Raw genomic sequence first — 27,043 nt, 5'->3', positions numbered from 1 at the left:
GTAAATAATAATAACATCACTTTATTAACCCTTTACAATTTCTTGCATTAGGAATGATCTTTTCGCATACCCCAGCTTGCTCTCCATGAGACACACAGACAGGGAGAGAGAAGCTTGGGGTCAGAGCGCAGGGTCAGCCATTTATACGGCGCCCCTGGAGCAGTTGGGGTTAAGGGCCTTGCTCAGGGGCCCAGCGGAGTAGGATTCCTCTGCCGGCTGCGGGATAGAGGTACCGTAGAGTCAGCCAGAGCTCTCTTGGCCCTGTGACACAGTGGCCAGGTTGCCTCCGGCGCGATCTTTTCCCTGCGGGGTATTGGTGTGGAGTCCAAATGCCCACTGTCACCTTTCCTCCGGTCAGCGCTGAACTCCTGGTACAAGCCTGTGGCGCCAGTGATGTCTTAAGACAGTCTGACTACACTTCCTCCTCCTGCCATTAGCCAAGACGTAAAACACAGCATGCAACTGGCGATGATAAAATCGTGTGGGTATAACAAAAAAAATGGCCAGTCACATCTACGCTGCACATCTTCGCCAGGTAGGAAGTTACTGGAGAGCTCCACCCAATGATGACTCATGCACACGCAATGCAGAGAGGTGGCCCAGTCTTGAGGCAGCCTAGACCTGGCAGGCAGTAATGCGAAGGACCCAACCACTGTGCTCCCGACCTGCAATTCAGTAAAACAGCACGCCAATCTCGGCACATCGCGGCACAGAGCAAAGTTCCAGAACTGGTTCGAAAGGCTGCAGTGATGGTCCGAGTTTTCCCTTTTGAAGCAGCTGTAGCAGAGCTTGAGGCAGGCGGGGTGGAATGTGCTTTGTAGCACATGGTCTGAACAGCGCTGCGTGCAGCCAAGGCCAACGGTGACAGTTAGGAAAGGGAACTGGGTGAGGCAGGCTTCCTGCTGTGACAGCGCCATGCTCCCTTAACAATGAAGGAAACCCAAATTAAAGACTCTCAACTCAAGGGGAGGCTCATCTGCTTTGTTTGCCAGCCCTAAATAATGGGGACTTGAGTCTTTTGATATTCAGACAACAGAACATCATTTGATGGGACCAGTGCCCTGACTATTGTAACCGAAGTAGCATCAGCTGGTAAGAAGGGCTGTGGGAAAATTAGGACATGTGCTGATTAAAAACAAAAGGAGGCTCGGTAATAAATGCTGTTGCCTACAAAAGCACCCTTTTTAGAACAGTGCCGAGGAAGAGGATTCAAACAACACCGGTGTTCTCAAAACTCTTTTATTCTTTCTCCATCCTGTCTTTGATATTTCTGGTTGCGTTCCTTGCCATACTGTACAAATTCACAGCACTGCTTACGTGGGTTAAGTTTTCTAGACAAAATGACAACTGAGATAGCTCACAGATGTGCTGGTCCCGATGAAAGACACTTTCACTCCGTCAGACATGAACTTCACATCAGAACAAACGCTCCTCTTTTTTCCCTCTGCTTTCATGAAGAGGTGGAGAATGTCGTGGTCCCGGTGCGCAGTTGTATGTGTGCAGATCCTGTTCATGGCTGGCAATAAATAGACCAGCTGCAGCTTCGGAAAGGGTCTGGAAGAAGGAAGAATGGGAACAAATTGTACTTCCAGTAACGAACAAAATGCAGAGGTATTGTGGAAACCTCTTGAAAAGGCCACACATGCACAAAGTAACTTGTTGATTTTGTGGCCTAAGGTGAACTGAACATTTTGGCCAGTCAGTCCAAGGTTCATACTCCTCTGTTGTACAGAAGGCTGTGTTCTTTAAGTTACAAGAAGAAAGTTTCTCATAACCGATGCTATCATTTGAGGTTTGCATCTGTACTCTATACTCTTTACTGACTTCATAACATCCTGTTATGATCAATTAAAGGTGTACGGGTTAGTCCTCCCTGTATCCTTAAAGACGATGTTATTTGATTTTTACTTTTTTTTTTTAGTAATTTTTGTGTTCATGTCATTTTGTCTAGAATCCTCAGGTTATCACACCAGCATCTTACCTGAATGGATCTATTTTCTAACGAGGTCATTCATTTCAGGGTCATGGGGGAGCTTTCCCGGCAAGCAGAGGGCACGAGGCAGGGTACACCCTGGACAGGACGCCAGTCCATTCCAAGGGCCAGTTTTTCCCAAAAGCCAACTAACTTACCAGCATGTCTTTCATGTCTTTGGACTGTGGGAGTAAACTGGAGCACCTGGAGGACACCCATGCAAATGTGGGGAGAACATGCAAGCTCCACACAGATAGTACCTCAGCTCTGCAATTGAAACCCAGGGCCCTGAGCTGCAAGACAGCAGCGCTAGCCACTGTACAACTCCTACTATAGTATATACATAACAGAATAATCGTATTTGTGAAAAAATGAAACATTACTGTGTTGCATTGACAAAGTACAATGTGATTGGGTGCCTGACAGTCGTATTGTGCCAAACCAGCACGAGTTCTATATATGTACAATGATATGAAATGGATTTGAGATTTGTGATGAACACGAAAGCTCCAGGAAGTACAATCACACGCAGCAAACTTATGGAAGTCAAAGATTTTGTTACATCTGTCAGACTACCAGATTGTAGCCCAACATCATCCAATGCCAAGTGTAAGACTCTTCTAGTTATCAAGTCTTTTATTTACTATCTGAAACCAAAGCCAAATTCCTCTCGAAACGTCCTTGAATGATTGACAAAAATCCTGCCCAGATTTCGCAAATAACCACGTTATAAATAAAAGTGTTAACATTTCTGCAAGAGCTGTAAAATGCACATTAGTCTCAATGGGCGTGTAGCTGCTCAGAAATCTTTGCTGAGGAAAGACAACAAAGGAAACTTACTGTAATAGGCTGACAGAAGGAAACAGAGGGATGATTAGACCTGGAAAAATGGTCTCATTACAGACAAGTTTTAACTATTTCCTTTTAAATATTTCGCAGTGTGCCTTTTAAGAAACTGCTGATTTATTACCAGTGCACAGCAGCCACATTGAAGCAAGAAGTGGATCATTACAGATGTAGGGCTGTATCTCACTTAAGGGTGGCAGGGACTGGCGTAACATCAAAGGTAGCCTGAGTGTGAACAGGTGCAGGTAGATTCTGGTCATCTGTGCCATTTGCACAAAACCGCGTCTGCTTGGGCAGGATTCATGTTTCAACAGATGAACCCCCAGGTATACAGCAGACGTGGTGCAAGTCTGCCTGGAACACTGAAAGATATCACGGCCTTCACAAAGCCCTGCTGTGAACGTCACCTAAATGGGGTTACGTGAATGATAAAGTACACCAACAACAAAACAGCTGGGGATCATTGTGGAAAGTGTTATAGGATCAAAATGTTCTGCACAATACATTCATTTTCTTTGCGTTTTTTTCAGCAGTAATGATTCGAACTAAGTGCATACTTGCTTCACATAGTTTTGTTATACACCCACTTTGTCCTCTGTTAATACAATTATTTCCAGTACTGTATGCACAAATTACTTAAGGGTATTTAAATTCTGAAAACTACTCATTGTTCTGCAAACTGCAAGTTAGTTTGAAAAAAGTGAATCATAAAGTGTGTACAGTTGCTTTGCTACTGCAGAATGTAGCCCATTCTTCACACTCCGGTAAAATACTTTTTCATGCTGCAGTAATTCATGAACTTAATTTTTACACCTCTTAGACTGGCTGTTTTAGTACAGTACAACAAATTTATGTAAACGTAATTCCAAGGCGATGGCTAATCGCTTGCAGGCAGATATACCATATTTGAAAATACTTAGTCTTTTAAAATGGTAAAGCAACATTTTGCATAGCAACCAGTGCTTATTTCATAGGTCATATTGCCAATTAACACATCAGACATAGTAAACACTTTAACAGACGTTAAAGTGCAAATCATATTCCTGTTATACAAGTCTTGCTTGACGTTAAATTTATTTATTTACTTGGTTGAAGAAAGAATATGATTTATTATTATTGGCAGCACTACCGAACATGTTAAGTTCAGATGTTTTCTTTGTGAGTTGTGCTCTTTAATTCCACCGCATTACTTCCAATGTGTTACGTGGGCTTGAATATCATTGCCTGTTTACTTACCCAAACATGTTAAAGTGTAAATGCTTGTATGTATTTATTTGGCATTATTTTTTAAAAAAGAGTAAAGAGTACCAATAGCGATTAAAATACCAAACACCAGCTGTTTTTACTGTACATCGGATAGGTGGGTGTCCAATTAACACATGATAATTCAAGAATGACATCACTCCTTAATTCCCTAACCAAATAATTAAGAGGCTGACATTTCTGCTCAGCGAAGACAAACAAGCCAATGGAAAAATGTGTTCACCCCATCTGCGATGTCGCAAAGGAAGACTGTCATGAAGCAGCACTGGTTAGTGTCTGTCAGGAGTGAGAGAAGTCCCTACCGAAGCGTTTTTCTGTTAGAGCGGTGAAATCCGGGGGCAGACAGAGAGAGAATGTCAGGTGGTGTTTTTTTTTTTGTCTGAAGAAACGGTGCCTAGAGGGTAAAACCGATAGAGTGAAAATGACAGCCTATGGGATTGGTGTCAGCTGAGGAGGGGGAAGATGATGGGGGGGGGGGGAGGGCGTCGTGCCTGTGAATCTCGTTTGGAAAGTAGGTCAGGTTGGTTTGGGTTGCTTTGGAAAGCCAGTTTTAAATACATCACCAAGGCCCTTTAAGCTCATGGCTTCGCTGGTGAAATTATTTTGGAGAGATGGGTCGATAAGGTGACGTCTTGCCAGAAAGTGCAACGCCACACAGCTGATAAACTCTTGCAGTGTGTCCTTATTTCTTACCTGTCATATGCGTGGCCAAGAGAATGTAAGGAATACAGTGGAACACTATTGCTCCTACACTGAGCCAGCTGGGCTCCTGTTTTTCTTGGCAGCGTATCTGTGTTTTCCGTGATGAAACTGAGGGGAATTCTCACCAACGTGGTACTATGGCTAAAAACCGGTTTTGGGTTTCTTTTGGTTTTTGGGTTGATGAACCTGTGTATGGACTTCAGTCACTCAGTTTAATGTTTGTTGGACTAACAAACACCAAACTTTACAGAACCACAGGTCAAAGTGTTCATTCTGCCCTAATAAGAAAAGCAAATCTTTATTGTGTGGCATTAGTGAGAGGCTAATGAAAAGAGGCTAAAGAAGATTTTGTGAGCCCTTAGAAAGATTTAATCTGTGTATACTCAAAACATAAATACTTACAAACCTCTTAATTCATCTCAATATTTCCACTGTGCTTTCTGACTATAAGTAATCTAACACTAATACGTATTTCCAACATAGATGCCTTATTGGTTAACAGTGAACATCCTATCTCCCATGACGATGAAGTTCTGTGTTTCATGGATATATTGGCTTGATAATCATGCACTCTCCTATGCGTCTTCAGTGTGTAGTTTTGATGTAGGATTTTTCCTTTTAAATTAAATGTGAGCGCAGAGGAGTAGTAATGTTTTGTGTCGGACTGGTGCTGGCTCGCTGGAAGTGATAGTCGCTTGGTCAAATGAACCTGCAGTAAAGTATCCAGCAGCACACCTCCTTAATCTCTGTGGGATGTGCATCTTTATATGGGTTTACTGGGGAGTAGATAGAGATATCTATCTCTGGCAGATAGTGGCCTAAAGAAATTACATACAATTTTTCCTTTCCTAATATCTTCTTGTACCTTATATTTTTAATCTCCCATTGGGTTAAGTTACTTGGATAATGAATAACGACAACCTTGAGTGACGAGAGGTTCGCTTGTGCGTGTTGGCTTGCTTGCTTGTCGAGGGGTAATGTTACCACAGAGGAGCAAGACGTGCTGAAAGTTGTTGGGCCACACGGAGAGCAAGCTGGAAACGATACGCGTCAAGCGGTTGTTTGTGGGAAAGGGCTATCAGTCCCTTCCTGCAGGTGTTTGGAGCCCTTATTAAGTGCAAGGTGTTTAATGTGCATAACAGATCAGAAGGAACACTCACAGTATTTAATACATGTGCATAATTCTCCAGGATGAAAGGGGTCCTCTGCCCACACAGACAACCACACAATGGTCACCCTGAACCTTCAAGAGCCGCCTAGTCTACACGGAGTCTTGTAGGCAGAAAGCGTCATCGCATGAAATGCTGCATAATTACTAGATCCTTTTTATCCCTCTTGCTCTCTCAACAGAAAGACCACGGCAGCCTTCAGCCAGTCCCTCCAGTAACAACAACATCCGCCGGACCTCCTCTCTGGACACCCTCACAGCCCCCTACCTCTCGGGACACTGGCCTAGGGACAGCCACGGCCAGTGCGCACCCTGCATGAGGGACAAAGCCACACAGGTACGCTTGGGCTTCGTTCTTCGTGGGGAGACTGCAGCCTGCAGTCTGCTGCTTGTGCAGCACTGTTTTTCTGCCATCTACTGCAACTGGAAGAGTTTCATTTGCAGCCTGCTGCTCTTGGGGAAAAAAAACTGGACCATTTAAAAACGTCCGAAAGCTATGTTCTATACTTAAATTTTCTAGTTTGACCAATATGTCCTTTGCAAAGAAAAAACATGCAGGGCTCAAATGTTTCTTTTAAAGGCTTACCTAAAAATGGCGTAGTTTTGTGACAGAATGCTGCATTTGTTACACAATTTAGGAAGGACACAGAGTAGTGACTCAGGTGCTAAACAGCTCTGCTGAAATGCATCTTGATATCAAAGCTTTTCTTAAGAATTGTTGGAAACTGCATTTTATTAACTGTCATTACCATAGATTTTTTTTTAAATCAATAAAAGAAAGTAATATACTTGCTTTGAAGTTTTTACATTCTCGCTTATAAAAAGGAGACCTCATCATTTATTTTGACCTCTGCAGTGGGGCAGAAACTTCATAAAGAATATCGTCTTGGGTGTTGCATCAGAATTTTATAATCCTTCATCCTTAATTTTGTTTAACATAGATCAAAGCAATTTTGTCACTGTCATTTATTAAATAACTTATAATTGAGTAAATACTGCCTTAGTGTCACCTGAAAAACCTTTAGAGATCATGAATAAACTAACTCGGGTTCTGACAATGCAGCTATAATATCTCTCCATTGCCATTGTAAACCTTATTTGATATTTTGAGATTTGAGTTTAATATTCTGTATAAGAATGTTTAATACAGATGATGTTCTTTTAAAGGATTTTCCTGGGTTTTCCTTTTTACCCATATGAGTGGGATTAAACTGGGGCAGGCTGGATGATGTCTTGAAATGGTGTCATTAGCAAATCCACATCCCACTCTTTTCCGGTATATGTACGGAGAGGTGCTAAACCACAGCTTTTCTCTGTTTAAATACTGGTCTCCGTTGGTGTTTCTCTGCTACATTAGAGAAACTGTGTGCTGACAGGTGTAGTCAAAGACAGCCACTGGCTGATCATGCAAATCATGAAACATTGAAAAATTAAACTAGTGCAGATCACACCCCATTAAAGAAATGTAACAGATCCAGTATTATTTCTACATAGCTTGTAGAATTGAAAGCACTCTGAAACGGGGCTTAAAACTCCTGTGCCTGTTTTGAAATGATTTTGAAAGCAGTTTACTTGCCATAATGAAGCATAAAACTAGGAATGAGCACTAGGAATGAGGTGAAATATCTTTTCTTTGTCATGGTTATTGTGTTATGATGTCGTTGTGCCGTGGTTCAACCCTATAAACTTTCTTATTTCACATTCCCAACAGCCACAACTGTTCGTATTCTGCACACATCTGAGACTTGTTCAAAACCCCGCTGTACACCTGTAGTCAAGTCCTCCATCTAAAGTATGTTCTGGGTAGCTGAAGTCTTTTGGAGAGAAATTTCAGTGTTTTGTTATAAGCAGCTGGAAATTAGTCTGCAGTCTGTTACATATAGACTAAGGAGTGGTAATGTATAGCTACAGTGTTAAGTTAAATCTTAACTAATATCCGTTGTATAATTAACAATGTTATTACAATATGCATTATTATTATATTATTGTATTACAGTATTATTGCATTGAAGTGCACTTTTCAAGCAGCATGGGTTTATGAATCTTTTTACTAACAAGGTTTAGTGGAATAATCTGCTATTGTTCAAGTGCCTGATGTACAGTAACTCCATAAACCCAAACGGTACAAAAGAAAGCATTTGCAGGGGTTACACAAACCTCTGCTACACTTATCTAGAAACCAAACAGCGAGGGAGACTCCTACGTTTGATGAAAGATATGATGAAACAGCCATTTTCTGGATAGGGAGGTTGTTAGAATGAGCTCGATCAGCACAGCAGCTCACATTCTTTCCGAAAGCTTATTTTGTTTCCTTTCTGAAGTGCTGCTTTGAGCCTGGGTCTTCTGGAATAAGGCGATTTTCCCTTAGTGGTCTACCACATTGTTTGTTTTCATTTTCCTAAGCTGTTGCTCTGGTAGCATGAGCAATCTTGGCTCCCTGACATATGTTTTTTAAGTTGTATTGCTATCTTCCATACTATTCTACTCCATTTCTGCCTGGATTTATTGCTTCATGCTTTAGAAATCAGTCTAGGGGGAGACTGAGCTTTGATGTTGGGCTTCCCAGGTACTACTGTCCTTGCATTGAGCACGGACTGTAGGGCTGGAATTTTCACAGATTAATAAAATAAACAAAACATACCAAAACCACTGGTTATTTCATCAGCCATTGTATTAGACAATCGAACAAATTTGACGTTCTTTTCTTCACCACTGTTTTTTTTAAACTCCTCCCTCTTACACGCCCATACTTTTATAGAGAGTATGCAGAACTGTCAAACCTGTTCATGAGTTTATCCATTATTTATTAATCCTGCAAACCCATTGTAAAGGGACTGGGTTTTCAGCAGCACAGAGATGACTTGCTTGGTCTGAATTGCTTGGTTGTTAAGGAGTACATATTAAGGTAGGAACTACTTTTTTTACCCTTCCATGTAAAATGCTTATTAAGTCTACTAAGGCTCATAGAAGAGGTATAAAAATAGAAATCAAACCTGTAGAAGTGGTCGGTTTGTCTGTTGATGCACAGTATAAGCATTTTTTTCTACTTTTACAGAATGATACGTGGTCTCTTTTACAAAATGATAGAAAAATGACCATTATCCTACATTGCAATATACACTAGGGTATATAGGGTACACTAGGCCTATACTATGAAGTAGATATTTGGGCTAAATGGGATCTTCCAGTGAGTTAACCTTGCATTAATTTTTACATTGTGTGTAGACTGTGCAAATACTGTAGCGAAACTGTACATGAAGAAGCGCGTTTGAAATCCCATGCCGTTTGGAAGAGATTTGCTTGTTAATGATGCCACTGAGCATATTGTGGGTGTGTTTATTGCTTTTTAAATTGTTTCAGTTGTTCTGCATCTGGTTCTACAGACAGGGTATTGCAGAAGACCGCTGAAACAGTTGAGCGACATGGGAAGAGGCTCAGGAATAACAAATCAGTGCACACGCAGTGCTTCACAATAGACTGTTGCCCTGACATGCTGCTCTGTGCTCCAGCATGCTGCCTGCTGATACTGCGCGGGCATTAGCCATTATTCTTCTGACTTGTTCGGAATAATCGGCAAAGGTACGGTTTTTGCAAACACTCATTGGGCCTTCTCCCCGAGCCCCTTCTGAAAATTGAACAGTGGGTTTAAATGTTGAAGACGTTTGCCTTGCGGCTCAGAGCACTGAGGCCCCTTTGTTTCAACTGTCCATGCAGACACAGACAATGAACTCGGCCCACTTGATATGGAAAGATGCCTTTCGTAATAATCGGATGTTGTGTGCTTGAGTGAATCTGTGGATCTCGACCAGACAATTCTGATATTGCCCACATATGGTCATATGGGGCACCGTGTTAAGAGAACAACCATTTATAGGTCAATCCTAAAACTGGGGCTGTCTGCGCTCATGAAACTATTAATTCTTAGAATGTGGACAAATACAGTCACCACCCATTCAGGGTTTATTTTTAGAACTCCCAATTAGTATTAGTTTTTTATTAGAATAGTTATTCCTGTGCTAGAGCAACTTATTTCTTTTCTCCCTGGTTTTTTCACAGTAATTGTATTATATATTTGTACAGATATTTCCCCTACATAGAATGCTTTTTCAATTAACAAGAATGAATTTATGCCTGGGTCATGTCATCAGCCTACACTGACTGAGATTCTTCACTCAGTGGTGCACAATTGACTTTGTACAGGATGTCTTGGATGGCACTCTCTCAGCTTCCAGTGAAACAGTGACTCATGCAGTGTATCGGCTGCCTGCAGGCACACATGGATGCCAGCGAGAGCCACACCTCGTTTCCAGTGTACTCTTAACTGCTTGCCCTGTGTGTTGTTGCAGAGCTTGTAGGGTGTCAGGAGGTGATTGGGCTCAAGGGGAGAGTGCAGCTCTTCTTTCTTCTCCCAGTGTGCTTACAGTGATTGTCGCTGTGAATAGAGATGTAAACACACAGTTGTAGATTCAAAATAGGATGGGCACGCAGTCATAAAATTATCATTCTGAAATTCAGAGAGACGCAAAGTATGCAGATTCGTGCGATAGACCGTAACCAACCCAAGTCGGTGTGAACTGCTTTTGGCTTCAGTGGAAATGATCAGTTGTCTCTGTGGATGAAACGGCCAAAATGAATAACACACTCTGTCTCTGAAGTGGATATTAGGTTTTTTCTCAAATAAGTAAGTTTGAAAACAGAATTGGAAGAATAATGTGTATTGTTCTTTTCCCGAGTACATTTATTACGTACTTCTTCACCCATCCTAAAAATGGGATGCAAGACACAAATGGGTTCATAAACTCCATCCTTCTGTAGAGTTTTTGCCGTAGAATTTGTTTTTTGTCATGGTCTGTTCGAGGGTTCCTTTCTTTTCTCTGGTTTTATAATAATAATAATAATAATAAACTTTATTTTATATAGCACCTTTAAAGGTGGCTTCTCATAGCGCTTTACAGGATGGCAACAACAATAAATAATTACAAGATATAAAGGAGGGGTGAAGAATGGAACCAGTTCAGTAAAGGCTCTTCTGAAGAAGAGGGTTGTGAGTCTGGATTTGAAGGAGTTTAGAGAAGGTGACTCTCTGATATCCTTGGGCAGAGAGTTCCAGATCTTGGGGGCATAACAGGAGAAGGCTCTGCCACCCGTACAATGTAGACGGGCTTGGGGGACAGTAAGGAGAGCAGAATTAGAAGAGCGGAGGTTGCGAGGTGGGGAGCAGGGCGATAATAGTTCAGACAGGTACTGAGGTGCCAAGTCATGCATTATAGGTGAAATAATAGGTTATAGGCTTATAGGTTTTCTTTTGGCTTGTAGTGTTATGGAGCACTGAGAACATCCCATGATTGAGAATGGTAGGCAGTGTGATGCTGCATCCCTCCAGTAGCGGCAAGCCACACTGATAAGAGAAGAGAACCGCTTTAGCAAGGTCAACTAAACATTTCAGCTGCGCAGCTGGGCCACAGTGGAAAGATGACAAGAGCAAAATGACTTTCTAGAATTAGAATCTAATTAATTAAGTCTTAATGATGCTGATACGATCCTCCCCTTGTGACTTAGGCAGTTGCTTGCCTGATCCCAGGATACAAATTTAATCGATAACAAAAGGTTTACTGTTTCTGTTTCTTTTTAATTTATTTTTTCTAAATTGTAGTTTAATTTGTTTTAGTCCTATCCATTCGCTTTCTAGCACATTTTCATTCAGGTGGACTGGTAATCACAGCTTTGTTGCAAAAGCAGGACAAGAGCTTAAAAGTGCTTAATTCCGTCCTTAACATAGAGAAGACTTTTCACAGGGAGACCAAAGATTATTGGAACTTGGAACTTGGAACACGGCGTGTAGAATTTGGAAGACATTTACAGGACTCCCCAGGGCTGTTGGCCAAAACAATTGACTAGATCTGTCTGACATCAGTTGCCATGGAGCTACACACTCATGGTGACCAAACAAATAACAAAATATCCCACTATGGGTGTTACTGTGCCAGTTTCTTTTGAAAGAAGCAAAAATCCACACTGGACCCGCAGTAAATTCAGAAAGCACAAAGTGGGTATCCGACTGCCGCGAACTTAGAAAATGACCTCTTTGACTTGGGTCTCAAGCGCTGTTTTGGAAAGGGGTTGAATAAAAAATCAGACAGGGTCATTCTGAAGATCTGTCAATAAAAGTGTTACATTTCATATTTCACCATTGTGTTCTTGCTTATATTGCTATTGATTTTGTTATAATAGTAAGAATAAGGCCTTGATATATGCTACAAATACATTCATCAGATAACAGGAATCAGGTAAGTGGTTACATAGTTAAATCTGTTTGTCATTGATTGGCTGTGGTCTATTTTGGTTCTGCATTAATCAAGACTTTACATTCCACTGAAGTATAAGAGAATTGAACTAGAACAAAATGTGAATGGCAAGATTTTTTTGGTCTTATGAGACATTATTATTATTATGCATGGCTGTAATGTTTATCCTTTCCAAACACACTACATGCTTTTACAAATGGGACACTGATTGTATTCTCTCTCTTTTATTTTTCTGTTTGTGGTAGTCATGAGAGCATAGTAAAAAAAAAAAATGTTCCCCTCCAGTAGGGTAGCATTAATATTTTGTTCAGCATTTCAGATAAACAAGAAGAAACAGGATGACTCCTCCCAGCGAATTTCATCTGTAGAAACCTCTCAGCTTTACAGTATGCAGCTCAGGCATATAAATAAAATCCCTTTAATAAAATATTAAATCTTGAGCTTATTATCTGCATGACTCTGAAATACATAATTAAAAAAAAATAATGGTACAGAAATCAAACAATATGTAGATCATATTTTTTTAGCTGTACATTATTACAGCTTTAAAGCTGAAAGCATTCCAATAAGTACAAAGTGTACTGCTTTTTTGGGAAAAGCCTTAGCACTGCGCAGGACAGACTAACTGTAATTTTGTAGAGATGAACTGTGGAATACAAGCTCAGCTGTACCTTCAATGCACTTCTTTTTATACTTGTTACTATTTCTGAAGTCTGACACTGAAATCAGCCCAGCCACACAAAGTAATTGTAATTATTTTTTTCAAGAAAACTGAAAAAGGCGGCACACCCAAGGTTATTTAACTGCTATCTAATGGAAACTGATAGCAACTTTCAGTAAAAGTTAAAAGGTCATTTTCAGAGCTCCAGATTTGTACCGAAACATTGACAGATTTTAATAAAATTGAGTCGAGAGTGTGTATAAAAATACTAGTCAAAATTCTGGATAGTGGGAAAAATGACAAAGGAAAAAGATTAACTTTCTCTCAATCATATGTGTTGAAATTTTTAGTTAATAAATCTGAACTCTAAACTGCAGAATCTGGATCCTGAATATTTGTAATCTATAGGAAATGGTATAGCAATCTGCAATACCCATTTCTGTTTGGCCGAATGTATATAAATACAAAATTGGATTGATATACAGAGAAAATGATCATTATATAGTTACTTTTAGTATTTGTTATGGGTGAGAACAGTAATTTTAATCTTTTTAAAGATTTGGAGCTGCTTCTTCAGGGTGATACTGCAAATCATTATGATTTTTTTTTTAAATGAAGTTTAAATGCTTTGAATTTTTACTATTTCTTGGTATGACAGATTGTAATGTCATTGCTTGCATTTTCTTTTGTGGACATGAGTTTATTAAAATATGAATATCATTGGAGAGTGATATTTTCTTAGTGTAATCCTTCATGTTATGTGGTAAGTACACTAAACTTTGTCACATTAAAGTGACAAATGAAAAAATAGTAACGTATCATTCTTACTATCTACAGAACAATTTGTAGATTGATTTGTTGATATGCAAATATACCTTTTCAATGTAGCCATAACTTACACCAAAGCACTTAATATTTCACATCAACGACCTTGATCTCCTTCCACCGACAGTAGTATACTGGTGCATATTTACTGTAAATATACTGGTGCATAAAAGAAATGCAACTCTCAGGTCTCATATAATGAAATCATAATTTAAATATTCTAAACGTACATATCAACCAAACTCACAGAAAATATTAACAAGAAATCCAGATCGAACAATATGTCTTCAGTGTGGAGAACTGTCACTTCCCGAGACAATAACATTACAAAGTTAGTATTGTACATGATTTTGGCAGTGTTGAGATATAGACCCGATCTGCCTCTAGATGGACTAGAGTGGGATGTTCTGCTGCTTTTACATCCTTAGGCAGCCAGCGATGGCTGGCGAGTTGCAGTTGTCTCCCGTTGATGCCGTTGGTAAGTGGGTCCCACTGTTGGACTCCAGCCATAAAAAAAGCTGATCATGACAGGACTTCAACAGTGCTCCCATGCCGTTGTAATCTTAGCACTCTGTGATCTCGCATTGTCCTGCTGGAAGAGAACTTGACAATTCTGGATCCACTTGCAGAAATATCACTGAGCAATAACATTGCCCCCAATCTGCACCAGAACATGCTTGCTTTAAAAGAAATGTCTCCATTCTTCACCACATGTCCGTTACCTTACTGGTTAATACAAAACACATTAACTTTCAAGCAACAGTCAGGATAATGCTCACCTTTTAGGAGTTTTTTTGTGCTGTAGCCCCCTGAACAAAATTTAAATGAACGGATCAGATTTCTGATCCGGCTGTCGGGTTTCTCTGGAGTATTTCTAAAATATAGCGATAACCAGTCTTCATTACTCAAGCAGGGCATGGTTGTGTCTTTCACTTTTCTGGCATTAATTAAAACTGCCTTTTCAAATAGCTCTTTGTAGTGACTTTTAGATAAGTTTAAACTACCAAAATTAGTTAACTTAAATATCAGGTACTGGGTATTGCCATTGTTATATAACTTTAGCCTAGTATTTTATTATCTCACGAAACAGTACAACTGAAAACAATCCACGGACCTATCAGCTTACTCTTTAATATGTAGGTAACAATAGGTATGTTCCTAAACAAGCTAATGTATAATTTAGACTGGTGTGTTTTCATTGTGTACCAGTATGTAGTAGACGGCAATGTGCAAGAGTGGTCAGGCCTCTGCATTCGGAACTGGAAGGTTGTGGATTCACATTCAAGCTCAGATTGTTTCAGTAAAATCTTGGGATGTTTAAGTGGGTACAGATGTGATTTGTTTTAGATGAACAAGCCTGACAAATTAATAATAATGTGTTCTTAAATAGAGCAAACAGCAATTATACCGCATAAATATACTGCAAAAATAGTGATGTGTAATGTGTAACAGACTTTTTCTTCTGCTGAATGGAAGGCATGCAAAGTAGCTATATGTAAATGCTAAATTTATCCAGAACAATATTATCCTTACACTTTTGGTAGTAAAGGAACCAGTAAAGTTTTATTATATGCCGAAAAGAAAAAAGACCATGTTTAAGCGATGGCGCCTTCCTTGTCTCTTTTATTTTAATAGTAAAGAAATAAACCTTAACCTGTTCCTTTGTAGCCTACACATGCTGACTCGGCTACCTGCTTGTATTCTTGGTAGTATATCCAGTGCACAATGGGAAGCTTTCACCTGTATGAATGCAGTGCTCTCATGATTTCAGGTACTGTATAAATCTAAACAAGACTGCTTCTGTAAAATGTTGCCATGCTTTTGAGTAGTTCATTTTAAATGCAGAAGAGCTAATACTATGAGGCATTAGAAATGCAACAAATGCTCTTGGTTTAAATCCGTTGTAGTGCCCCACAGACACCTGAATTATCCCAAGCTATTGTTCGTTTCTCCAGTAAGAACAGTATATATGTCAAATCTACTTCTGTAGTGGTAGTGTAGTACCTGTACTGGTAATACCAGTTTTCCACAGCATATGTAAAATGAATATTGGCCACAAAAATGAACATTTGTAGTAAGGCATAGCTTTTCCATTCTAATTAACTGAATGGTCAAGATTTTTTTTTAAAGTATCTAACAAAGTATGCATTTAATTGATATAATTGTTTTCTAACAATTTATTTTTGGTGTCTTCGGAAAAACACACTTAATACATTTGAGGTAAATTTAGTTTGATTTGATATAAAGCATGATCTCTTACAAGTACAGCTCAGGGATTTGGTCCAGAGATGATCCAATGTTCGCTGGTCCTGTTCAACATATTAGTAAAGATTCAGATTAAATTACAGAACAGGAGCAAATAGATCAGTAATTGTGCTTCATGTGGGACAGCACAGTTTCAGCACTCATTAGAAGATTTAACATCTTTACATTCTGTGTGGTTTAATAGCAGGAAAACTGGCTCCTTTAACCATGATTAGAATTACATGTATTAGAATCCAGAGCTACTTTTTTCCTGAAAATGGTAAATTAGGTTTGATAAGGGTTGCATTTTTTTAGAAGCAGTAGACCTAAAGTTGTGTGTCTGCATGAAGCTTTTCAAGAAGGGAAATGCCCATTAAATTCAAATTCTTGTGCTTTCAGTACTAAAGCATTTCTATAAGTTTGTGTATTCATTTGTTTACATTTTTTGTCTACTAATTTAGATTAGTGCTCTTACTTGGAAGGAGAACCACTTTTTGAGCCATATCATATAGAATCCTGCAAGACATCTTGCAACTTATTTAGACTGATTTCACAAAACCCAAGGATGTGGATAATGGTAGTTTAGTGTCTTGCATTCCAGCTGTTTTCTGCACCATTCAATACAGGAATAGGTTTTCCTGTTCTTAAAGGTGTGGTTATAATATGTTCTGCGTTTTCCGTTTTATTTCTCAGTTGTGAATGAATAACTTATGTGATTCAGACTTGTTTCCTGCTTACGTTCTTTACCATGCTGTTTGTTCCCATTACCAAAAATAACCTCAGAAAAGGAAAATTCGAGATGCAGTTTAGTGTAGCACGATGCGCTGAAAAAGGGGGTTATGGTCTCAGATGATCCCCTGCTTCTCTGTTGTGCTCCATCGCAAAGGTGTGGCAGTACTTTATAAACTGACAGTCTGAAAGGAAGAAAATTTAGAACAATCCCAATACATTGAGGAGGACAAGCTACATACACTTTGTGGACTTTCTGGAGACATTAAAAGTGTGTTGATATTGAGGTGCATTGCAAAAATAATACTGTTCAAAGCTTGTGTGCTTCACCTATTCAAGGGAGGGTCTGAACAGGAGAGGAGTAAAAGGAGTTGGATTCAGGATTCACACTTTGACTGCAGAGGAACTAAAACATGCAGAGCAAGAGTGTCTGGCTTTCCTACAGAACTCTCCTACAACTTGTAGTTGTGAAAAGTAACTTTTTAAATTCAGCCACTTTTAGAACAAGAAAGAGAATTGGGTAGAAAGGATAAAACAGGTGACATAAATAAACAGAAAGTTACAGCAAAATAAATTAATTTCTCACAACTCGTACGGAACATCTTAGAATTGCAGCAAGGAACCTAGAAGAAAAAAAAAACAGTTCTGGTTATATTATGTTGCTCTTTAAAGTTTTTATCAATAGTTCTTATGAAGGATACATGTGCTTCCTATCATTTTTACTACAAACCGGCATTAAATTCGAATTTAGTTCCGACGACTGGGCAGACCAAAAATCGAAGGCTATCCAGGTTTATGGACAACGTGTGATGTGACCAGCTGGTGTGTAAGGATGCTGCTAGTTGCTGCCAGCAGTTTACTGAGGATTCTGTGCTGTCTTTCATGGAGGCAATGCTTATCTTCATGGTGTGGTGTGGAGGCTTATCGAAGTTCTGTACTATTTGCTAATGGGATTGGGACATTGGAACATAGGTCTGGATGACCTGTTTTCGGGATTTCACATGTCCTGCAGTGACCTAGAATGCAGGCACCTGGAAGAGTAACTCAGTTGGAGACCTTTCCACATTTTGAGCAGTACACCCTTGCATTTGCCGTTCTGATCTTTGAAGGATGTATTTCGTGTCTTAGCACATGGATATTGGACCTCAGGTGGTCTTATCGTTACTTATACCAAACGAAACCCAGAAAAAGAATCATCCACCAGTCCGTTATCAGCATGCTGCTTATTCCTGGTCAATGTCATGAAAGCCTGGATGTGATGTCATTTCATCACTTTGCGCACACAAGCACAAAGGGACAATTCAGTCATTCCTGAACTTATCCAGGAATGTGTTACAAGATGGAGATAAACTGGGGCACCTGTAGAAAATGTGGGGTCAACTTTCAAACTCCCAGGACAGGTCATGCCTGTAAGCAATCACACCCAGGACAAACAGTGTTTGAGATAGCCACACCACTGTGCCATCCGGAAAAAATAGTAATATCTGTCATCTAAAGTACAGAATCCCCAGGAACACATTTCTCTCCAGATCGTCTAGCGTACACAGTTTCAGCTGGTGCCTGGCAACTATTTTTGCAAATCTCGTTCAGCAGACGTCATCTGCAGCATGAATGAACTCTTGTGCGCTAGACGTACATCTGGAAACGCTCCAAGGGAGGGCAAGAAGAAACAGGTGCCGTTCGTAGACCACCTGTCTGTTCAGGAAACCAAAATTAACTGCCATGGAGGGGAAGTACCTGTGGGTGAGTGCTCTGTGAAAATCTGTTGAAGGAACCGAAGGGTGCACAAATGGGAAGGATGCATTGACTGCTCTTATGGTCTTCCGGTCTCAGTTCCGATTCTGAAGAAATGGCAGCCCTCTTTTATAGTGATTTAGAAACTCGACTCATTTCTCAGTCCCGATAGGACTGAGAGGGGAGATTCGGTGATTTTCTCAGGACCCTCATCTTATTTGCCAATTACTGTATGAATTCCTGACCAGGTGCGTGCCACAGGTCCAGCTTCCCGGGACCTGAGATTTCACGGATAGCCTTTTCTGCATTTTCTCTCCCTTTCTCTGGAGAGGAGGTGGAACGGTGGGCACAGAAGCTCTTCTGCTGGTTTGTTTGTTAGTTCAAAACATATACTCATGTGTTGAGTCTTCCAGTTGCTGTCAGTTTAACTTCACAGTGTGTCCTATCCTATATTGAGATATCGCAGTGTCTAATATAGTTCATCTCATGTCAGTGCTGTTTTACTTATTTGAATATTCATTAGTGGAAGCCATAAATAAACAGTAAAAAGTTTTTAAAAATCAACTTAATACTTAATACTTTGAAGGTGGAAATAAGGGGTGATTTAGTTGCTCCACACTGTAGATGTGTGTACTGAGCAGAAATGCAAGTTTTCACATGCCACCTAAGTAAGAACAAGCACATCTTTACGTAAGTGACAAATACTGTACTTCTTCATTGTTGACTGGAGTGAATGTGCTTTTTTGGTTTTGCCTTTATTGAGCCAAGACTTTTTACTTAACCTTTACACTTTACTTTTTTAATTGATTGCATACAAGTACAAGTATTAAAGATAAATTGCTTGAAGTTGTAAATGAGTTAAGTGGAGAATTGACCTATTTTAACGCATTCCATTGCCGGAAGCATTGCAGTGGCTTATCAATAAATCAAATGGAAATGTCGGGTGAAATAGGAGATTGAGGTCCTGACTGCTTGACCATGGCACCGTTTGTAGTGTAGTGTTGTATCCCTGAATCCTGGACACATTCCTCCCTGGGCTTGATCAGCCTATCAAAACTTACTCTTGCATTCAAATGAAATTTCTCACTGCTTCCTGATTTCCTGTGTTACTGGAGCACCTGTCACATAATGCCTGGCAGAACTACATATGGTCATTCATTCATGGTTATATATGTATATGAATGTCTGTGTTTGCAACACTGGTGATCGCTGGTATTTATTCCTCATAATGTTCGCGAAGTATGATCGTGCTCCCCTGAAATTCTCCAGTATTTTAACCTGAGATTTATATAATACATTCCATGGCCTGTATTCATTGGAGTTAAAAAAGCAGAGCACCCAGTAACATCCTTCAGCTGTTGAGGCTGCTGACCTTTGCCCCGACAGAACAGCTGGTTTAATAATAACAAAAGCAGCTCCCTCCCCTGCAACCTGTGGGAAACAAAGCCTGTGGTTCTTTTGGCCTTGCTTGTGCTGAGGAAGCCCTTCTCATAATGGATTGCGAGTTCAAAGATTTAATAGTTGAGATATTTCCTCAGCAGTACATTTCCCCGTTAATCTTGGGACTTAATTGTTGCAAAGATTTGCTAAGCTGCTTTCCCTCACATTTTTCTCCCTGGCTGGATTGAACTTGCAGCCGTTGTTGGCCATTTTTCTGCATGCTTTTCAGCTGAGATTGGGCTGCAGTTTAAATAAAAAATAACATCATTCTCTTACCACTTTCCTGTGGAAAATGGAGTTGAAAGGTTTGTTCTTAACTCTAAACTTGCCTGCTCATTGCAGTCAGCTCCTAGGCCATAAATAAACTAAGGTCTAGATCTTTGCATAGTCTCTCCTTTATCCAGAGAGAATTGGAGGTAAACAGCTGCTACACTAAGGTGCACAACTATTTCTAAATGTATAGACTGGAAGAGTTATAGAGTTAAAAAGGCCAAATTCTATATGCTCGATTATTGAAAACAAGCCACCTTATTTTGTTACTTATTTCTTAACAGTTTTTTCTGGTTATTTCAATGTGCCATCACTGTGTTAAATTCACTCAGTCGTATGAATTTAACTCAACAGTTGTTTAGATGTGAGGACGATTTCATAGCATTTGTTTGGATTGCACGCACACACGCACATACAGGTGGACGTGATATGCAGCATGAGAGTTTTCTCTGCCTTCTGTTAAGAACTGCAAAGAGAAACTTTTTTTTTTTTTCCCCCCCCACTGAGGCACATCAGAGTGCAAGGTACAGATAGCTTATTCACCTTTTCTGTGAATGAATCATTCTGCGTGAACAAAAACGAAAAATGCACTGGAAGTTACTGCAGATGTGAGTGGGGGTTTTTGAGCAGTTAATTACCCTTTGAACTGAAACTGTGTTGCTGCCGCCCAGGCCTGTGATATAGGGCTGAGTTATTTCTTATTCTACACCTGGAATACAACATCTTTTGTGTTGGACTAATAGCAACTTTTTACAGCACTGCAGTATGATCTTTGATAAGAACAATTGAATAAAATATTTTCCCGTTGTAACTTTAAAGCCACTTTACCCCCACTTTGAAGCTTTTAAACTTTTAAAAGGTAAAGGATGGATTGGGTAAAGCTTTAAAGTTTAAAAGTGATCTAGCAAAGTTTCGGAATGCTTTTTTCCATCTTCTTTTCAGAAAACATGTATCTGAAGTTAAATTTATTCGTCGGTCAAATTACTGAACTACTTTAGGTTTTGCAAAGCCGGTTTAGAAGGATCCATCCATCCATTATCAGAAAGCCTCTTATTCTTGGTGAGAGTCATGGAAATCAAGAGCCGACCCAGCGGTGTAGGGTATGAGTTGGGACTGAAGTGGAACTACATCCCAGATGTCGCTTTATCACACAGATGTAAACACGGATGATTTGGAGACACTTATGAACGTGGCCAGCGTGTCTGTGGAAGATTGGGGGGGAAAGTAGTACACCAAATAGGCAACAGCTCTGGTTATAAGGACTGTCTAAAATAATAAACAATAATTGTCTAGACAGTAAAATGTAGGAATCTCTCTTGTTAATCCTCTCAAATCTTCCACAGTTTGCAGATGTGGAACTGAAACGCTGCCAATGAAGAATTATAGAACACAGGATTCCGAGAATGAAAATTGATTGTGCTCTCTTAAAGACGAAAGCTTTATCTAGTTCTTCAGACTAAACCATCACACAAGGCCTTTAACTAGAGTAACAAGTAGTTTTGATTTTGGTGTGTGTAATACCTTTGAAGATGGAAAGTTAATAAAAAAGCAGCACTTCATTTAAATCCACAGCTCACAGTATATGTCTGGGGCTGCAGCTGTTACTCCTAATAAAAAAAAAACAGGTTTTTGAGTGGCAAATCTCCAAAAACTAGATCAGAGTTATTTTCTGCCGCTTGTGTGTTATGAAGTCTAAAGCGAATTTGAAACTGGTAGGTTTCCCTGGAAAGGCTTTGTTTTTTATGGTGGACTATAAGACCCTGGTTAAATAAGAGCTCTCCTTTGGAAACTCCTTGGCCAGCATTTGACTCCAGGGAGATTTGCAAAGGACCTCAGCAGTGGAAACAAATCTACTTGCTTCGTGCCGTTCGAGCACACAAACACACAAACACTCTCGCAGCGAGGCAGAAAATTCATTCGCATAGTCCAAACGGCCGCACACCCCCTGAAGATCGGATTTGTTTAAAACCCGCTACAGCTTTCTGCTTTTTCTGTGAATGTTTAAAACAACAAAACTATAACACTGCTCGTTTACGATGCGGAACATACCTCCGGTGATCTGTCACTTCACATTTAAAAACCGCACACGCTGCTCACATGGCAGGCCCGGGCACTGTTTGGTACCGTTTCCATGGCTGCCGTGTTTGGTGTATAGCGGTTGCTCTAGCCGCAGCATGGCCGAGAGATTCTTGGAGGGCCGCGAGGCGCGTTTCCAACATGGGGGGCCTTCGGCTGGGCTTCGGCACGCAGCTAGGCGTCCCGGAAAAGAGGCGCGCCGCGCTTTCAATCCGAGAACTTTGAAGCAAACCGGACCATCGCCCTCTTCTGCCCCTCGCCATCGGAGTTATTCTGTCCAAGTTGAGAAATAAACCCACCCGGGATTGTTAGCAGTTCAGTGCAGTCCAGACAGGGCCACATCTGTATCACTCCTCCATGTGTCCACTGACCTCCACCCGTCTCCCTCGCGAATCCAGCCTGTATAAACTGCTATTCGAGTGTCTAAGCAAGCCTGATGCCAAGCCAGGTGTTTTCTGTGAGTGCATCAACATGAACTAGGCAAGAAAACAATAGGTGATTGTGAATTTCAGCCTTATTTGGCATCAAGAAAATGCTGATGCTTTTAATCTAATGCTGTTATCACCTTCATACTTGCCACAAACCTTGCCACCTCAGGAGTCATTCAGCTCAATGTATCTGCATTTTTTTGTAGCGATGAACCGTACAGTCAGTAGTTTCATTTGGTGTAACGCCCTTCACAACACTCCTCCACAGAGCACTGTACAGATTTCTATAACTATTGTCCACTGGACATGGAGAAGAGGCAAACAATCTCCAAGTGGGGTGAAATACCCCCCCCCCCACACACACACACTCCAGTAACTCATCTATGCTTCTCTTTATCTTTTCTGTCCTTAATTATATTGCACTGCGCTCAAGTACTTACCTGTTCTTTGATGTCAGGAATGAAAATGCAATAAGGGAATATAGAACTATTTTATATACAACATCAATAATATAAAATTCCAGTCCATCAGTTTCTATGTCCATGTCTTCAGTACAGGGTCATGGGGGAGCTGGAGCCTATCCCTGCAATTAACAGGCCCAAGGCAACCAGGGAACTAGCTGGGTGTGACACCAGTCCATTGCAGGGTGGACACACAGCCACATTCACGGCTAGAGCCATTTTTCCCGGAAGCCAACTTACCTACCGGCATGTCGTTGGACTGAGATGAAACCCAAGCAGACGTGGAGAGAACATACAGACTCCACACAGATAGCATTGAATTGGGTATTGAACCCAGGGCCCCGAGAGGCAGCAATGCTAACCACTCCACCATCATGCTGCCCTTGTATAAAATTGTAAGCGATTAAATAGAAAAATTTCAAGTTTCAGCCTTTTATTTTAAAGTTGAATTAAATGTATTGAACCTTAAGAAGTTCAAAAGAACTTCAAACTTCAAAAGAAGTGTTTGAGGTTATTGTAGTCTGTAGAGAAGTAAAACCCATGCCCTTTGCGCAAACCTTTCCTTGTTTGGCTATATTCGGTTAACTGATGCAATTACCTCACTGTGCATTTGAAATTAATTGTCATTTATTTGTTCTCAACTAAATCATTCAGCTTAGAGGCAATCAAAAGTCAAACGAACCCTCACACTAATGGAAACCCTAGCAGCAATGAATGTGAGTGGAACAAGTGTTAAGAACTAACAGAGCATGTATGAAGAACAAAAGAAATGAACAAGATAACTCAGAATGTGTATCGACAGGAACCACAGTAAGCTCATTGGGCTGACCACCAATAATAACGATTGAACAGCTCTTTTAAGTTCCAGCACTGTGCATAACACCGAGAAAGCAGACCTTCATATGAGGTCAGAGAAAACTGAGTGCACAAGCACTGAATGAGCTGTAGTCCTGTTCAATGGATTATGCTAATCTTAAAGCTTAGTTATGGGGAGTTTGCCTTTTCTGTTTCCACATGAAAGGTGGCATGATGAGCTCCTGAGATGCCAGGTCTTGTAACTGCGGCGCAGTAGAGAGCTCCTGGTTTTCTGTGTTTATTTTCAAGTAATAGTCTTCCCTTCCAAACTGTACTTACTGCCTTTTCAGCTTTCTCCTCATCCTAATTAGGAAGCAAGTATGCGGTGCCACCTGCGCTGTAGATGTTTTCAAATCCTAAACCCTGCAATTTTGTATTTTGACTGCAAACAAGTACAAGAATATGTAACGCCGAAATTCTTGTCGGCACGTCTCTTGCACAACCCATGGCCAAAAAAACCCAACAAAGACACTGGAGGCCAATTTAGGGGAAATTAAATGAGAGATTCGGGAATGAGTGATGAGAGTCACCTGTTAGCCATGGTCCAGTTACAAATAAAGGAAGTGGTTCAATCTACTAAAGAGGAAATATCCTTGTTTCAGAAACGCTGCGTTGTGGTTTTTTTTAGCTGAAGGTAGAAAAAACGGATCATGTGATCAGAAATAAACATGGAAAAAACAAAAACCCTAAATCTATTAAAACATTGAGGGAATGACCGCATGTCCAGACCAGCCACTTTTATTTGCTGTCTCAACACTAGTTCAGGTTAAGGTCTGGGGTTTTGCTCCGCCTGACATGACATTCTTGCCATTTCCTGCCGTGATTAAGTTCCCACACAGCCTGCATTTTCCTCTGGGTCATTCCGCATGCAATCAGTCAAAACAAGGCAATTTTTGTATTGACCTCTTTGGGATTTTAATTATATTTCGTGAATGTGATTGCCATTGGGGGAATAACATGGTGGTATTGCATATTATAGACCAGAATTGCCTCCTGTCTGTGAGTGACAGGCCCTCAAAGTGTGATTGATTTTGAAATAGTAATCACAGAAATATGTTGTAGGTGTTATTTTAAACCTCTCGTCTGGGGCTGTGCTGTGAAATGTCTAACGCAAAGGGGCAGCCGTGTGGAGCCCTGTGAATGAAGCGACTGCACTTGTAGTAGAACTAAACAATTATTTGTGATCTCATGCTCTCCCCTGTTAATTACAAGCCGCAGTGACATTTGCACAACTCGGGTTTATAGTAAAGACAAAATAAAAACCGATGAATTAAATCAGTTTTTGCTAAGATGAGCCCTGACTCATTGAAAACCATGAAAGCCCAGTACAACTAAAATATAAAATCTTAAATCTTGGACCGCTTCCCCCATAAAAGCGTACTAGAAAAATGTATCTGGGGCTTTAGGAGCCAAATTTAAAGATGCTTACTTTCTTTAAAAGATTTGACATTTCACCTTGAAATCTGTGGCCTCCTACAAAATCACTTTGGGTTCAACCTAGGTATCATGTGTTCAACTCGGAAGGAATAGGGATTTCAAGGATAAAATTCTAGAAGCGGCTAATTCACTTTTGGCAAGTTTTCATTTAGAGGAGTTTAGTGGCACTTTAAAAAAAACCCGACAACTTATGAAGCACTTTTTCAAATCTCCTTACCAGTTTTTAACCCCCCTGGTAAAAATAGCCTAGTTTAAAATTCCAGGTTTTCATCTACAGATTAGAGATGGATGCTATAAAACCCCAAGTTATTTATGGTTAGATGTTGTTATATGAAGGTATTTAGCTTGACGAAGGACTGCAGACGCGAGGGCCTCCTGTTGCTTTTTGGGAGAAAATGCGGCGCAGACTTGCTCATATCCCATGCTCACCCATTCATCATTTGATTCAAACTCCTGTCTGCCTGACAGGAGAGCTAGTACCGGTTTCATGAGTGGTGCGTTTCCTACAGATATAACCTCCTGCCTGCAGGTACCTACAGGACAGTCAGGAGGACTGTGTGACTAATCCCAATCTGACTTTTGTGGCACTTGGCCAGTCCTTATGGAATCCCACTCACAGCTGGATGGTGACATAATCTGGGTTCAAGCTAGTGAGCCATTTGCTTGCCCTCAGATGCACCCTTCTGAATGGAGAACTCGTGCCCGTCTTGTCGTTTAATATCGTAAAAGTGTTAACAGTGTTCGCTAAGTCATCTTATTGCCACAAAGCATCAGCTAGAAGCCTGTAATAAAATGAAAGTGAATTGTAGTGTTCCAGGTAGAGCTTTCATTATTCAAGTTTTATTTCTAGTTAATTTCATTTTTTTGCCAAAATTTGGTTATTTTCCATGAAGGAAAAAACTACGTTTTAACATATAAAATACAGAGCACATCATTACTTGATGGTTACTTTGGTTGCCAAGCAAATAGTATTGATTTAATACAAATACATATAAAAATAATTGGTATATGCTCTGAGATCTAACGGGGTTTTCCTGGGAAAGTTAAACTCTGCAGTATTTCCAGAAAAGTTCAGGATTTCCTTTAATCCAACAAAATTTAATTTTCTTTCATTAGTTGCCAACATTTTTCTTTAAGCTACACTGTTGAGTATTTTTCCACCACATTAAAAAATGCAAACAAATTTAATTGGTTAGTAATCATTGTGCAACATTATGGAATGCCACCATCTTAAAACCATTGTACTGTACATACTGGGCATTATTAGTTTTGTATTGTCAACATTATTATTAGCCAAAAACTAAAACACTTTAATATGAGTTTTATATATATTAATATCTTAATGTCTGTTAAAACCAGAAATATTAAGCTATTGATATCATACTGTTTGGGCAATAAAACTGTACATCTTAAAATGTTAAGTCAATGTACAAAACATTTGCTGTACAAAGTAGAAAGTCTATACTATATAGAAAATATGGTAGTGATAACAGTAATGGTTCTTTGTCATGTCTCACAGTAATGAAAGATGAGGAGCATGAGTTATTTTATTTTAATCTTCTAAAAGTATTCACATAAGGGTATGTTGGGCCTGTTCCTTCACTCTTAAAAGGGCAGTTAAAAAGAA

At 40.0% G+C, this 27,043-nt stretch overlaps 1 protein-coding gene across 1 annotated transcript in view; it reads left to right on the top strand.

Moving 5' to 3' along the window:
- The window catches only part of fam117bb (family with sequence similarity 117 member Bb), a 115,003-nt gene that overhangs the window by 16,194 nt on the left and 71,766 nt on the right, over positions 1-27,043 (top strand). Inside the window, 1 exon segment of the mRNA XM_088931449.1 lies at positions 6,134-6,288. Coding sequence (XP_088787575.1) covers positions 6,134-6,288 — 155 coding nt within the window.

This window comes from Atractosteus spatula, chromosome 13 (genome assembly GCF_055471065.1).
Source record: "Atractosteus spatula isolate fAtrSpa1 chromosome 13, fAtrSpa1.hap1, whole genome shotgun sequence".
NCBI lineage: Eukaryota > Metazoa > Chordata > Actinopteri > Semionotiformes > Lepisosteidae > Atractosteus > Atractosteus spatula.
The sequence above is the reverse complement of the archived record's forward strand: the minus strand, read 5'-3'. Positions and strand labels throughout refer to the sequence as shown.